Source organism: Caenorhabditis briggsae (genome assembly GCF_000004555.2).
Source record: "Caenorhabditis briggsae complete genome, chrX, whole genome shotgun sequence".
NCBI lineage: Eukaryota > Metazoa > Nematoda > Chromadorea > Rhabditida > Rhabditidae > Caenorhabditis > Caenorhabditis briggsae.
The window spans coordinates 8,461,042-8,477,270 of NC_013491.2; the positions used below are offsets into that span (position 1 = coordinate 8,461,042).

General features: G+C 36.8%; 3 protein-coding genes across 3 annotated transcripts; 2 read left to right on the forward strand and 1 right to left on the reverse strand.

Annotated features, from left to right (window-relative positions):
* Window positions 1-562: 562 nt before the first annotated feature.
* Window positions 563-2,171, forward strand: CBG14198 (the record flags this gene model as incomplete). The annotated part of the gene is made up of 5 exons (XM_002644319.1): window positions 563-629; window positions 676-821; window positions 1,210-1,423; window positions 1,502-1,617; window positions 1,665-2,171. 5 exons carry the CDS (start codon window positions 563-565, stop codon window positions 2,169-2,171), a joined length of 1,050 nt encoding a protein of 349 aa, XP_002644365.1.
* Window positions 2,172-2,283: 112 nt separating this feature from the next.
* CBG14199 lies at window positions 2,284-4,328 on the reverse strand (the record flags this gene model as incomplete). The annotated part of the gene is made up of 9 exons (XM_002644320.1): window positions 2,284-2,607; window positions 2,658-2,792; window positions 2,846-3,022; window positions 3,068-3,238; window positions 3,286-3,384; window positions 3,430-3,546; window positions 3,596-3,681; window positions 3,764-3,860; window positions 4,254-4,328. The coding sequence occupies 9 exons, from the start codon at window positions 4,326-4,328 to the stop codon at window positions 2,284-2,286; spliced, it is 1,281 nt and encodes a 426-aa protein (XP_002644366.1).
* Window positions 4,329-12,005: 7,677 nt separating this feature from the next.
* Cbr-slcf-2 lies at window positions 12,006-15,965 on the forward strand (the record flags this gene model as incomplete). Its single annotated transcript, XM_045239476.1, has 13 exons — window positions 12,006-12,104; window positions 12,512-12,724; window positions 12,773-12,854; window positions 12,912-13,025; window positions 13,074-13,261; window positions 13,305-13,323; window positions 13,374-13,516; window positions 13,580-13,648; window positions 13,685-13,802; window positions 13,881-14,013; window positions 15,267-15,522; window positions 15,571-15,723; window positions 15,768-15,965. The coding sequence occupies 13 exons, from the start codon at window positions 12,006-12,008 to the stop codon at window positions 15,963-15,965; spliced, it is 1,785 nt and encodes a 594-aa protein (XP_045095356.1).
* Window positions 15,966-16,229: the final 264 nt, after the last annotated feature.

Sequence of the window (16,229 nt, forward strand, 5' to 3'; positions counted from 1 at the left end):
TTTTGTGAGATCATATTTCAGACAGCTGTCTAGATGTCGCGGCTCCAACAGTTCAGTGACTGGGTACTTATCGTTTCATTTGTTCACGAAACCTCCTCCGATATTTTCACACCAAAAACAGATAAACAAACAGGCCCTCTCTAACTAAACTCCTTGAATCGGCGAAAACTGAACTGATCATTTAGCAAACCTGAGACGAGGAAAAAAAACCGAGAAGTAACCGAGAACAAAGCCGCTCATCAGTCTCCCGGAGTTCTCCTAATACCTTTTGCCTCTTCCCTTTTTCCTATCTCTTTTCCTTTAGTCGTCACAATAGAGTGTCAGTTTTAAACCTCGGATTCACTTCAAAATCCTAAACGTTTTCGGTGTTGAAGAAGAGAAAAAACAAAGTTCAAGTAGAGTTTTAGTGTGTATTGGCAGATGATGAATGACGGTGTTGTTGTAGAGGAGAGGTGCTGGGAACAGAGGAAGAACACATTGACTGATTACTTTGTCTTTTCTTCTCACTTTTTTGTCATTTTTGCCAGCTCCAGAAACTTAAAAAACTTTTCAGGTCGACACGATGTGGTTGCCGTTGGTCTTCTTCATTGGTACAGTGTTTGCAATTACTGGAAGCGCCCCAAAGAAGCGTGAGTGATTTTGTAGACACTGTCAGTAGATTTGTAAACGTTTCAGCAATATGTGAGGTGATACAAGTGGATTCGGCTAACAATAGCGATATGTTACTGCCTCTGGCTATTATCACTGACATGGATAGCAAGTCGAAAGACACTAACAACTGGTACAGCACTATTCGCTATGGTGCTTTGGCTTTCTCACAGGTTAGTTCATCTTCTCAAAAAAAAAAAATCTAATCAGTACAGTCTAAAAAAAATAGAATACTCGGCTGTCTATAACTTTTGGTCAGAAGTTTTTAGACTGATATTGACCAGGTTCTGGTCGGAACTTTCCCAAAACTGGGTGCATGGTCAGATTCCGATCGGCAGTTGAAGGTTGAAATACTTCTAGTTTGAAACCTTGTCATAATTTTGTCGAAGTTTGGTCAGCTTCAGTAGCAGTATGATCCAAAATCTAACCAATCCCCGATTGGAAGATGCAGGTGACGCCCGAGATTCTGACCAAAAACCCAAGAATTATTGAATTTGCAAATTTATTTTTTGAGAAATTTAGAAATAACTGGGTCTTATCAACAGAATCCTCCAATTCCAGAACCGAACTTCCTCTTTCATCCACTGGTTGGGAGGAATCAACATCACGTCCAACATGAATTTCAAACAAAGATCCATGGAGATGAGTGACCTCAAAATTTTCCGAAACCGACTTCTATCAGTCGACGACAAACTTGGTCTCGTCTATTGGCTCCGAAATGGAACTGCCGTTCCATGGGTGATCGCTTCGACTGGAGATGGTTCGACGGCTACACGTAAGTGTTTGAGAGTTCTGAGAGTTTGGTTTCGAAAGCCTAAATAGTGACTTGCGAAATATTGTTCAAGTTTTTCAGCATTCAAAGGAGAATGGATGACGATCAGAAATGATAATCTTTACTTGGGATCAAGTGGACATGAAGTTGTGACAGCAACCGGGGAATACATCAACGATGATGAGATGTACATCAAGGTGAGAAATTGAATATTGAGTCTAACATCCAACTTGCTAAAGTTAAGGTTATCTCTCCAACCGGAGCGATGAGCACTGAAGATTGGACGGCAAGATTCGTGAAGCTCCGCAGAGCAGTCGGAATTCACTTCCCCGGATTTATGATCCACGAAGCTGTTCACTGGTCGGATATTCACAAGAAATGGTTCTTCCTCCCTAGATATGCCTCAAAGCTTCCATTCGATGCCACCAATGTCTATGAAACAGGCTCCAACATGCTGCTCAGCACGTCTGACTGTTTCTGTGACACGAAAGTTGTCCATATCGGAAAGCAAGAACAAACAAGAGGATTCAGTGCATTCCAATTCATTCCTGGAACCAAAGATGAGATCATTGTCGCTCTAAAGACTTCAGAAGTTCCAGCAGACCCAGCAAAGCCATTCGAGAATCACATTTTCTCAACTTGGATCACAATTTTCAAAATCGACGGAACTGTAATTCTGGAGGATCAGCCTCTGGATGATGGAGTCAAGTACGAGGGGATCGAGTTTGCCAATGTATTCCAATGCTTGTAATCAAACAGATTTTGTTTAAAAAAAGCTTTATTATTATTAATTAATGTTAAAGTTCTCTGAATAGAACAAATAAAGTGTGGACCGAGTTTTTCGAAATTTATTTTCAGATATGTTAGTTTTCCAAACAGACTTTTTTGATAGTAACTACGGATCGATTTTTGTAACGGACCGCGAGATAAGACATGATGATGAGGATTATAAGTAAAAAAGCAGAAATACCAATAAGAATCCAGGAAACAGTGGTCATGGTCCAGTTATGCAATTGTTGGTCCGCTTTTTCTTCATAGCATTCTCTTCTTGGATCGGCTGTGATGAACTCTCCACAACAGGAAGTGAAAAGGTTAACAGGGCATAATGCCTGATTTGGTGGGCAGTTTCTGACTAATCCCGTCATATCTCGCAGTGTTATATCGCGAGGATCGCCGCGGTAGAACACCTAAATATGGAATTTTGAAATTTTATCGGTCCACACCATCGGTCACTTACCTTTACAAATGGAATATCATCCAATAACATCGTTTCTATGATAATTGCCGATAGGAATTTAGGAGGCAAATCTTCGCCCAATGCTGCTTCTCGAATACCAAGGGCATCGAGAAAAGGAAGAATAAGGAGGTCATGCTGAAAAATAATCGTAACTCTTGAAATTTCGGCAGATTTCTCAGCTCACTCACCGTGCTGAATACTTGGAGCTTGTGACGGTCACAACTGATATGTCCCTTTTGATTTTTCTCATGGCACCTCACTTTTTCTTGAATGTCGTTCAAAATTTTGTCCAGCAAAAGTCCCGTTTTAACTCTGATCCCCTTTGAACTTTTGTACTCTCCAACAGATGACATCACAGCTAGAGCCTGAATTCAAAGAAACATTGACTTCATTTAAATTCCATTATTTGCCTTGTAGAACACAGTAAGCGACTCTTTGTAGGCTTCCTCGTTGAACCAGGACGGAACTGCTAGACCCGCATCTTTTTCCAAAATCAAAGCTGGAAGATTTTCATCGGATCTTTGCTGGAGAGTTTGGGATGCGGCAGTTGCTCGTCGCAAAGCTTTCTCACTGATAAACCACTGAAAATAAAATGAGAATTGAATCAATTAGGTTCTTATAAGAATACCGGATTTTTTTTGGCTTGCTTCTTGTCATTTTCAGTTAGATTGAAGAAATTGGTCCATTCATCAATTTGGAAAGCACAGTCAAGTTTTGGAACCAGGAGCTGAAAATAAAAGGTAAGCTTTGTACTCAAAGTGCGAGAGCTTACAAAATCATCCGGTTTTGCAACAGTTTGCACCGGTGGAGTTGAATTCACAAACATAGTATTTCCTACTGTTTGAATTGTCATCAAACATCTCTCAACTGGACTACTACGGAACAACAACTGAAAAAAGTCATCATTTTCAACCAAATTTCCATATGCCCTTTCTCACTTGCGTCGGTAACATTCTGGCATCCACAAACGTGTTCACATAACGATCTTTGAGTACTTTTCCAATCAATTTTGCTTGCTCGATACCTTGCTGAAGTAAAAACAAATTTTTTGTATCTGTTATCTGATGACACTTGATCCAGCAAGTCATTAATTTTGTTAAGATAACATACGTCTGTCAGTTGGCCCAAACCACGATAGAAATAAGATTTTGCCTCCTCCGAGGTGACATTGAGAACTGGTGCACGAGCTCCATGACGGAAGATCTATAACAATTGGGTTTTGAGGTTATCGGAAGAATTGAATTTTTGAGATAAAAATCAGAAACTCAGCTACGAAACCTTTAAGAAGACCGAAAGGGCCAAAGCGCCCCAAAATTCAATACACCGTAAAACCTATAATGGATAAGCTCCGAACTTTTGACTTAGAACTCATTTTTCTAGATTTCTGCCTAAATGTAAGACAAAAAGTTTTCAACTGATAAATTGTTTATCATAATATCAAGAGTGTTTCGTCAGTTGACATATTTTAATATTTTACATAGAACTTAAGATATTCAAGCTCAAACTTGACTGTAAAAGGGCTTTTTTATTACAGGTTCAACGGAATCATTTTTTGCACTGAAACATTGTTTGTGCCACATTTATGGTTCAACTTACAACATGAACTGAAATCAGCTGTGCCTGAGATAGGGCAAAAATCACAAATGGGAACACGTAGAATAATACCCTCATCCTGAAAAATAGACACACGAAATATTCAAAACTTGACTTATAAAGGGTGCATCGAAACGGGGTTATGGTATTTTAATTTATTCCATCTCCTACTAGTTTTCAAAAGAAGAGGAAGAAGAATAACAGTCGAAAAAGAGACAAAAAATAAAGCAGAACACAATGCTGAAATGATTCAGAGTTTCCCATCATGATAAAAAATGAAAAGGGGGAGAAATATGGGAAGAAAAAATAGGCTATTCTTTTAAAGAAGCAGACACCTGCTCAAGGAAACAAAAATGAAATCAAACGAAAAAAAAATTTGGGGTGCAAGGTGATTGTGTTGTAATTTTCCAGAGGTGCCCTCTATCTGCTACCCACCGCTCAACGATTTATGGCTTGTCGTACGACACGAGACGGTGGGCCTCGACCGACACAAGAGATAGAGATCCCGAGACTGACTGAGAATTTTCTCGCGGCTTCTTCCTCTTCTTTCTTCTGCTTCTTATTCTCCTTGCATCGCCTCAAGGAGGGCAACAATGAAGGCAATGATGGGTGAACTAGGGGCAATTAGACAAGAAATGAGATGGCTCACTTGCTGTTTTAACCCATCAAGCGCCGCTAATATGCTTTTTTTTTCCAATCTCTCATCTTCTGTGTTTTTGACAAGCCAAGTTAAAGCAGATAAATCAACAAAAGTGCCAGTGGAAGGAAGAAAAGAGAATTGGTTGGGCAGAACAAAACAATATGACCTAATCTTATCAATCTGAAGAAGTAGTCAATTCATCAAAATATAGTGTATACATATGAGTGGTCAGAAGAAAATAGTTCAAAATGAACAGCAGATACAATTGGTTTTTTGAAATTTTTGACATTCCACTTTTTAAGGAAAAGTGAATTTTAAGACTTCCAGAACTTTTCATAATATAAAAGTCAATGATCAAAATCAATAATGAACACGGAAGAAGAACATAAAATAAATATTAAAAAAAAGAACAAGATAAATATCATATCATAATCGGTCACGACATATGTGTGATTTATCTTGTTCATCTTTACAAAGCGAGTCAATCAAAAAACCCTTTTTTCAGAAATTTTAAAATTGTTTTATATTCCAGACAGAATTTCTATAAAGTACAAGTAGGAGTTTTCTTTATTCAGTAGGTCACGGATGTGTAATATGACAGGAAGTTGGTGAGTCCGGTTGAGTAACTTATTTATGAAATGCAGAAAAAAATTCTTAAGAAAAAAAATGCACATAGGTTTTGAAAATATGAGAGAAGTACGTATGCTGAACGGAGAAACCCGGAATGTCAATTATTGCATAGTCAGAAAATTCAATTACAGACTTTCGAATATCCAGGGAAATGTACGGGTCTGAAATTAATATATTCCGCTATTTTTGAATATAGGACGTTTTCAAAAAAAATTTTTTTAATGAAACTTTTTGAATATAGCGTAAAACAGACAGTTGAACATTATTCGAAGTCACTAACAGGAACCGAGATACCTTGGAACTGTAACTTAACAGCGTCTATAGTAGATTGTCCTCTTCTAACACAACGTCACCCTTGTATAGTGATCGGAGCGAGCAAAAAACATTTTGTTGAGCAGATGAATCTAAAAAATTTAAACCATTTGCTTATTTTGCTACTCTGACAACTGAGAAAAACCAAACTTTGTTCCCTTGCATCGGTTCAGAATACCTCCTCCAAAAAACAGAACTCCATATATTACCGTGGGTAAATTTAAATAAAGTTTTAGAGGGAAAACTATTAAAGTGAGGCAGTATGTCGAATGTTACGGTCAGTCCAATACAGCACAATTTACAAAAGAACATCAACATTTTGTGAACAAAGATTTTTGTGGAAATTTTTTAATTGGTTAGGAAAAGCTTATCTGAACACCTCTGAAAAATTTAAAATCCTCTTGCCATTTTCAGCCGAGCTGTATCAGTTTTAACACTAGAAGACGCTTTTCGGGGCAAAACCGCGATTTTCAGAGGCGAGATTTTTGGTATTGGTGTGATTGATATAAATCGGCTGAAACCAGCAAGAGGCTTCTGAAATTTGTATAAATTACGAGATAGGATATTCTTAACTTATTCTTATCTTCCCATCAAACTCTGGCTTCGCATAGATGGTGTTCAGGCTCTCTAGGTGAGTATTAAAAGAATCATTGATTAAATTCAAATTATTCATGAAAATTCTTTGAAGTTTAAAAAACATTTTTTCGTTCTGTAAGTTTAGATATTCAGTTAATTTTTTTCTGAATTTATGAACTTTACTTCAATACTTCACTATTGTTTTTACTGTTCTCCCAAAACGTTTTGTTACATTTTCTCTGTTTTGATCCTATGCACATCACAGTTACCTGTTTTCACAACATTTCGAACGTTTTCAATGCCCTTTTAGACTGAACATCTTCATCTATTCGTTTTTCTTTATACAGATCCGAACAAGTTCAAAAAGTAGTACATTCAAGTTAAACTAAGTTGAAACGCAAATCCGATTCAACGATAAAGAGATTAACGTATAATTTTTAAAAAATTGGTTAGGATGTGTGGTCAAAGTTTTGAATTTTCCATTCCATAACAGGAAGTTATGTTTTTGAACGAACAAAAACCAAAAAATAAAAAAATAAAGGTACACCGATAAAATTAGAATATCAAAATGGGAATTAAATAATTTCCGCGAAATGAACTAATTATATATGCAGCTGGTCCATGAAGTGAAGAAGTACTTGAAAACCATGGGGCAGATGTGTGCGTGAAAGTGCTTCATGAGATTTTACGAACCCTAAAATGAACAGTTGAGAAATGAAAAGAATGAGAAATGAGCGCATTTTGGAGCAATTTATGATGCACTAAAAATCACACTATAAATAGAAAAAAAAACTCCGGGAAAATGTAGGTAAACGCGGCCAGCCCACTCTATATGTTATCATGTCGTCGAAACACCCTTGACACACCTACCGACTGTTTCAGAAAAAAAAATCTTGTTGGATGTTTAAGAATTTTTGAAATTTCTCGGTCCGCTAATTTCTTTTTCATTGGAACACATTAAAATTACGCATGACACTTTTGTAGGCAATTTCGTGAAATTTTGAGACGCATTGGTTTAGTCATTGGGTTCTTGTGTCTTCTATTTTCTTGTAAAAAACCTGATAATATCTTGTTTAAAACGCCTACCAACTTCTTCCTCTCCTGAAATATTTTCTAAAACAAAATCAGCTGATTCCAATGCCACATTTCCCCCTCATTTTCTTGTTATCTTTATTGAGTGCAAATTTTCTTCTGTTTCCTATCAATTTTTTTTGAATGAACAAAGACAGTTCAAAACGTCAATTTGACCTAAAAAAGTTTTCTTCTTCGGACGATTGGGTTCTATTTTCAAAATTGTGGGGTTTAATTTGCTTATTCAAGGTTGGCGACCTTATGCATTTCTGTATCCGATCTCCCAAAATTCACCACCAAACCTGAAAGATCCATCTCACATTTGGCACAAAAACTGAAACACGAAAATTCGAAAAAAAATTGGATGGCCATCCCATTTAATCTTCTTTATAAGACTATCGTTTTTGATCCTGTTCGCTGGTTTCTGAATTTTTTTTCAGTTTTTTTGTGATTTGTTTTGTGCTACTTTTGTTCCGTGTATGGTTCCGATTTTTTCAATGGTCCTATTGAGAATTCCCTATATGTAAATGATCTGAGGAAGAAAAAATGTCCTCGGTGCAGGCTCATGTCGAGTAGGTATTTCGATTTATGAAGCCCTCCTTCCCCGCTTTTTTATCGTCTTTATTGTCACTTTTTATTCTGCAACACGCCTCGGGTAGGCCGTATCATGAAACAATATATAAGAAACATGAATAATGCGTGTGGGTTGTGACATGTTGTTACCTGTATGTCTATATTATCCATCGAAAAGCTGCTAGAAACATTGTCAGAGGTAATGTGCACAGAAATAGAATTTAATTGGGTTATTCAACAAAAAATGAGATAGGCACTCGATAACATTACAAATTAGCAGAAATATTCAAAATAAGCCGCGGTTTGTTACACTCAAAGCCAACTATAAATATGTCACTCCCTGTTTCATTTTTCACAAAAAACACTTCTAAAAAGCGTCAGACAAAAGATTTTCGAATATTCGAAATATCGGCTTCACCATCATCCAGCTTCGATAGAGATCTGTTGCCGCCTAGAACTGAGAAGGGGGATGCCGATCTAAACGGTCTATTCCTACGACGCAATCCGCCAATTAACCGTGACATAACGCATTTCAGAAATCGTGTTCCACAAATTCCTTCCCAAAAAATCTCGAAATTTCATTTCACCGAGCAAAAATCATATTTTTTTTCGTTTTTGTTCAAAGTCAAAATTCGATGTTCATTTGAACTTTTGTATAAAGATCAAGTCATAAAAAAGTCAGTTTGTTTTATAGTAAAACTCTTTTTTATTTCAAAATTTAAAGTCACGACTGATTCCGTCTACTGTCGTTCTTCGAAAAAAGCGATTAAAACTTGGTCTCGTTTGGTATTCATCTCTATCTATGTCATTTCCTCTTTTCTTCCCTTTCACTCGTCCAGTTGTTTTTTATTTGTATACAACGTCGTCCTCCTCCTCATCACCAATTATTGTTCTAAATTCGAACTCTCCTCTTCCGCGAGACTTTTTTTGGATGGCCGCTAACTATTTGGTAACTAATTGCACTAGTCATTTTTTGACCGTATTCCGCGTGATGACCGCAAGTTACCTTGAGACCCATACAAACGGCTGAGAACATGCAAAGTGATCGCAAATTGAGGTAATGACATACATGATGGCACATGTGGGTGGGAGGAGAGGATGTCGGTTTTTGTCCTCTATCCCATAGTTGTACTTTTTCGATTACTTTGTTTGAATTTTTCAACTTTTTTCAACTTTTTTGTATCTACTCTGACCCGGTAAGCATTTCCAAACGATCTGTGTTTTTCGATTCAAATTTGAGCTTTTGATACAAAGAAAAATCATGTTTTCTTTTTTCTTTGATTTGTTTTTTTACCGTTAACATTTTCATTGAATGTTCCAAACAGTTTACTGTAAGCTCATGTATCTCACGTCTCGTGAAACTTCTCAAAAAGTAATCAACAAACAAAATGATTATTAAAATATGTTTACCACTTTTTTATATCTTTCACTGTCTTATTGCTTTAACTTGAATACCTTTTTTTAGATCAACACTTGAATCCAACTTTGACGCTAGAAGCTTCCTTTCACAATCTTTTTTCTCGTTTTTTCCTATTCAATCAGCAACATTTTTTTGTTATTAGAACGTGGCATTGAAAATCAACATAAAACGTTTTTTCTTGCCATTTTCATTGAATTCAACCAACACAATCACCCTATGTATTCATCGTTTTATTTTCGTTTTGCTTTGTTTGAAATCTCAGACATCGAAAGTGATAGAAATGTGATAAATCTCTCTTTTCCATCAAGTAAGCGTTCAAAAGGACATTAGCCACCGCCAGGAAAGCGAACTTATGCAAAACGTCATTTGAAATGTGTAATGGACATCTTCCTTCTCCTCTCTCTTTTCTCGCACATGACATCCGTCCAACGCACATTTCTTGAAATCGAATATGGTTGAGAAAATGAGACATTCTACCATCTGGTTTTGCTTATATTTTTCTCTTCTTTATCCCATCATTTTCATCCCCACTTCTCGTCTAATTTTGTCCCCAAATCCTTTGCACAAGTTTGCACATTTTGTTTGGATTGAGAGAGGGTGAACTGCTATACCGGTCAAACACTCGCATGCTCTTCCATTTTGCCATCCATTTTTGCAAAGAGAGCTCCACCGGAAGTTCAATTTCCTTTTGATATTTTTTTGGACTATGTTCGTTTCTTGGAAAGTGTTGTTGATTCCAGAGTATAAAGATTCTAAAATAGTCCGCTAAAAAACCACAAACTCATTTAAAAGAGCTCATCCTCCCCCGCACACCATCTCTATCCACTTCTTCTTGTTTTTCAAATTGTTTATTTTCTTTTATTTTCATTTACTCCAGCCCATCTGAAGTTCTTGAACTGCTCATAAATTCGAAGAAACGAGTTCTTGTATACTTCCAAATTCTAATGAATTCATTCCATCTTTTTCGCTTTCCAGTATCCCAAGAAAAAAAATGTGAAGTTTGGACTGAGTTAGTTGCTTGTATTAGAAAATCCAAGGACACTGAATGCGGCACCAGACAACAATCACATAAATTGTTTATGAAAAGTGTTTTGCTCTGAAGAGCCGGTCGTCGCCACACAAATTTTATTATTTTCTCTTGAGGGTTAGTACAGTGGCCTGTGTTTTTTCTCTGACTACCTAATCTTGTAGTAATAATAGAGAAAGTGAGATTGATGTAAGCCGCTTGTTTAAGGTTCATTGAGCTTTGAAATTTGTGTACGACACAATCTTCATCTGCTTTTTTTTTTGCTCTAGATGTTCAACACATCTAAGACACTATATACATATTTTTTTCGCTGGTGAAAAATAGGAAAGATGCGTAGATGTATGGATCTTTCATTTTTATAAAGCTTCAGTTTGTTTCATCAAAGTTCGACAAAATATCTATTCTTGTAATTTGTTTGAATCTCTAAACCTCGTGTTCATTTTTGTTTTTTTTCTTGTTGAAACATAAATTTCGGACCTCCTGTCAACAAATGAGTGTTCCACGCTGCCAAAAATGCATGACCCCTCTCCGTTTTTTTTTGCCCCTTGTTTTTTTCCTTTTTTCTCTCTTTTCTGACTCCAGCTTCTCTCTGGCTTTCTACATTAAATGAAAAGCCAAAATACTTACCAGAAGAGGGGCTGTAGCAGCAAATTACCCACTTCATTTTTTTCTTTCACTTTAAACGGAAGCTACCGAGTTCTAGTGTCAACATCGCATAATTTGCAGCTATTCCAATAGAATAATAGTTTTCTATTTTCATGAAATTTTTTGGAGAAGACGAATAGTGTAAAGGTCACGTTTCAGTTAATTTTTCAAATTATTTTTAAGCGCAATATTTCGTAGCCTTGAATTTACAATAATTCAAAACATGATTGATTAGAAATTCAATTTGTGATTGTCAATTACCATAAAATCTGATATAGAAGGGCCCCTACATTGTTAAGTTTGAGCTGAGTTATCTAAATTCCCATGCATTATACCAAAAATGTGTAACCTGGCAAAACACTTCTGATATTATGATATACAGTTTATCAGTTTACAACATTTTAATATTTTTGACAAAATAGTGAAAATTGGATGAAAATGGAAATGGGAGGATCTTTCTATTAAAGGTTTCTAGTATACTTAAATTTTTTTATACTTAAATTTGCAATTTCCGAAATTAAATTAAAATTGTTTTATAAACTTTGATCAAATTTCCTGTTATACATAGATGAATTTCCTGCTCGTTTTATGTCGTACGTCACAATTTTTTGAGAAACTTATCTTCACATTCCAGTTTTTTGATGCACTCATTCTGTTCTCATCTCATTTCAAATTCATTTGTTGATGGAGTGGCCCCGCACTAACTTTTCCCATTCGTTTTGTTTACTTCTCTTCGAATTTTGAAACACTCCTCCCGATTTTGCGTACACCTGAACCCCACATCAATTCCATCCATTCTTCAATTGTTATTTTTCCTTCTCTTTAATTCTTATGATCCTATCATCCCAAACCTAATCTCAGATGTTCGCACTTCTCACACGAGGGATACCATCTTTGAAAAAGCATCGATATTTCAAAGAAAAATATCAAAATAGTTCAGATGGCTATGAATCATTATTGGTAAGTACTTCTAAGGTCAAAAATCAATAAAAATTGCAACAATTTGTACTATTGTCGCACTCGAAACCCAAACAACCATGGTTCTTGGCTTCACTGACACGGCGATTCTTTAGGCGAATAAGATTTCTAGACCCTGTGATAGTGATAGTGATATATGATGAAAAAGTGGTCGCGGCGGGCGGGTGAAGTTATGATATATAAACCGTGCAGGTTGAATGAAATGGAACAGGCTGCCCCCTTGCAAAAAAAGCGTTTCGTTTCTCATTTCCTTGAACCCCTGGAATCGATGAAAAAATCCTTGGTGCTTTCCCCTATTTCCTGTTTAACCCAAAAGTTTGATCCAATCGGAGGAAATGGATCCATCAAAAAATACACGCGGTGTTCATATTTTTGTGATCTCCAATGAGGTTATTTTTGAGATTTTTTCTTCAAAAAAATTACTTGAAAATCACAAAAATAAATTTTTGCAGCTGGAAGACTCGAACTCGGAAGATGGAAAACCCAAACCACCGGATGTTCACATACGAATGCCACGAATGGTGAACACATGCCCACCAGGATCATCATCGTTACGATTAGCTCTGGTTGTTCTGAGTATAGGTGCTGCCAGTCATTTTTTGGTGAGAATTTGAACTTCTTGATTCAATTATTTTATTTATTATTTTCAGCTGTTCCTAGACAGTGTAGTAGACAATTTACTACCAGCTGCTATGCCGTTTTTCTTATCAGTGTATGAAACTAAAGAGAATGGTTAGTACAAAATGATATCCCCAGTGAAAAACATCCGTTTCACGTGAATGATTCCAGCCAATCATGCGTGGGAGATGCTTGTTTCATCAAGAATCTATGGTCTTGCTATCGGATGTTTCATCGCTGTCCTTCTATCTCATCGGCATGGAAGAAAACTACCGGTTGTTGTTGGTGAGAAGAATGAACCGTCTGAGAGGATTTTGAAAAAACGTAGTTCAGGAACAATACTTGATGTTATCGGGGTGATACTAACATTGCTCATCACCTATGTTCCTCATGGAGTGACTGTTGCGACGATTGGAAGATTGATTAATGGGATCGGGCAAGGAATGGTACAAACCGCCGGTTCGGTAATGCTCTCTGAGCTACCACCATTGAATAAACGAGGAACTGTTTTAGCTACACTGGTAATTCAGATAACAACAAGTTTTTATAAAAAATGATTTCCAGACAATGTGGGCTTGCATGGGTGAGCTTGGAGGCATGACAATCTCGTTGGACGACTTTTTTGGGATCCAGAGCTCTGGCAATGGGCTATGGGCTTCCCACTTCTTGTTCTTCTCCCCGCACTCTACATCATCTGCCATGCCCCTGAATCTCCCAGATATCTTTTCCTGGAGAATCGTGAAAACGAAGCTAGGAAAGCAATGTCGTACTATCAGGTGAGCATTGCTCACTGAGCAATGAGTCCTCCTGAAAACTTCTGAAAATAAACGATTTTGCAGAGCCCTGCCGATTGTAAACAATCAATCGAAGAGATTCTGATCGAGAAGCAATATGTGAGTTTGAGTGCTGTTGTACTTCGTGTTTAAACATATGTTTTGTTGTAGACATTGCAAATGGTGAAGGAAAAAATTGATGAGAACGGAAACTCGAGCAAAAAAGAGAAAGATACCTTGTGGAACACGATTATTGAACGTTTGAAAGATGGAAATTCACCAGAGCGTTGTTAATTGCACTTTTCGTTCAGACGTTTGTGCATCTTGATGACTGGGTAAAAGAAGAAAGTGTTAGAAAAAAGTCAAGATGGAATTTTCCAGCTCTGGATTTCGTATTCGACTCAAATATTTGAAAATTTCGGATTGAGTTCTGGGAAAGCCCAAACTGCCTCGCTGATTATGTCGTTGCCACAAGCTGTGATAAGTGTTGCGTTGTTAGGGTGAGTTAAGATTTGAAAAATAACCGTAGCTTCTACCAATGGGAACTACCGCATTTCCTCCTAGAGTCACGTTTCCTTAAAGGGGGACTCCGGTCAAATTTTTTATTGCATTAAAATGTGTTAAAAGTTATCTTTTTTCCTAATATTATTGCGACAAAATTCAAAAAAAAATCCGAAAACCCCGAAAAACGCCGTCGAAAAGGAAAAAATAAAAAAAAAGTGCCGCCGGGGGACGAGAGTTTTTAGTGAGAAACCTAGGCCACGCGAGCAGCGCGACTTTCTTACCGGACAATTTTTCCGGATTTTTTTCTCTTCTGTCTCCGACAGGTAAAAAACATTAAAAAATACTGTCGGCCACTTGAAAATAAAAAAATAATGCTGTCAGGCGCCGTGGCCTAGGTTTCTCACTAAGCGGGAATTCAAATCCTCGTCCCTCGGCGGCACCTTTTTTGAATTTTTCTCATTTTCCACGGCGTTTTTCGGGGATTCCGGATTTCTTTTGAACTTTTTCGCAATAATATTAGGAAAGTAGATAACTTTTAACACATTTCAATGCAATAAAATTTTTTGGTCGGAGTCCCCCTTCAAACAGTCTGAACTGCGACTAAACTTTTGAAAAATTTGAATGGCGACCTAAATTTCAATTTTAAGACAATTGATTTCGGTACCTGTCGATAATATCAAAAAATCGTAAACTGATAAACTGTTTGAAGTATCATAATGACCAATTTGTTAGTTAACAAGTTTTCTATTTCATGGACAGGTACCGAGATGAGTCATGTCAAAATTGACACGGTAGGGACACTACTCATACAGGTTTTACGGTAATGTTTGTAATTGACAACATTTTTCTTAAATTCCATTTTGCTAAGATGAGTCGTTCAAAAAATGCAAAAAGTGAAGAAAAAAGCGCTAAAATGTGAGCCGTGCCATTTCAAAAGATATTTTTCTATGTTGGAATTGTATAAAAAATCTGTATTACAAAGTTGAAGCTCTAATATCTAACCGCCAAACCAGTGTTATTAAATGTGATCAGTTTTATCGTCCAGCTAGTTGGCTGCATTTTTCTTCTGGATTTTGGAGTATGCTCTGAACCTTTTTGGTCAAATCGAAAAGTACTAGACAAATTTTTCAGATTTTTGAAGTTGACTATTTTTTTCTAAAAATAATTCCTATTTACCCCGTACTTAATGATATACAGTAAAACTTAAATTCGTAAAAATTACACTCGAATATACGTAAATCCATTCCAGATGCTTTGACAACTTTGATCGCCGAACACTTCTCATCGTTCCAACGATTCTAAGTGTAATATTCGGTTTCCTCGCCATCGTCTTCTCCAGCCCCGGCCTCTCAAACCTTGTACCGCTATTTGTTATCATACCCATACTAGCCACTTTTGATCTATCAGTTGCCGCGATCAGTGGAGAATCGGCTTACGCGATTGTACCCGAACTTTTCCTTGCAAATGACAAAGTGCTGGGATCAGCTATCGTTGGCATCGTTCAGGTTTGTGATCTCTCATCGAACGTACAAACCAGAATATATGTTGCTTAGAATGGATTCGGAGGAGTGTTAACGAATTGTCTTCTGACTGCACTTACAAATCATGGAATTTCAAATGTATTGGTTCCGTTTGTTGCGATGAACACTATTTACGCAGCTGTAACTTACAAATGGTTACCGGAAACAAACGGCAAAACTCCTCAGGTACCATAATACCATAAAAACAATAGGAAAGTTATTTCTTTCAGGAAATCAGTCGTCACTTCTCTCCAGAATTCCCAGGCACCAATTTCTACTTATACGTCAAGCACAAGTGCTCAAAAATTGCTGCATATTTAACCGCCAAACCGGTGTTATTAAATGTGATTAGTTTTATTGTCCAGCTAGTTGGCTGCATTTTTCTTCTGGATTTTGGAGTCAGCATTTTCAAAAAAATTGGAGCGTGAACTCGGGTCTCACTTCTTCTAAATGACACCAGTTATGAATGAGAGGAAAAAAACAAAATTGGTCTCGTCTTGAAAATGGGTTCTCATCAGATTAGTTGTAATTTTTCTAGGGGTTGCTTTTTTTGTAATACTTGTATTTTTTGTCTGTAGATATTTTATGAAGTCATACATTTCAAACAGTTTGTTTATTGATACAATAAATACGCAAATGAATACAACGACGGTTCAGGTACAAATATCATATACGTTTCAGGTCACATTTCA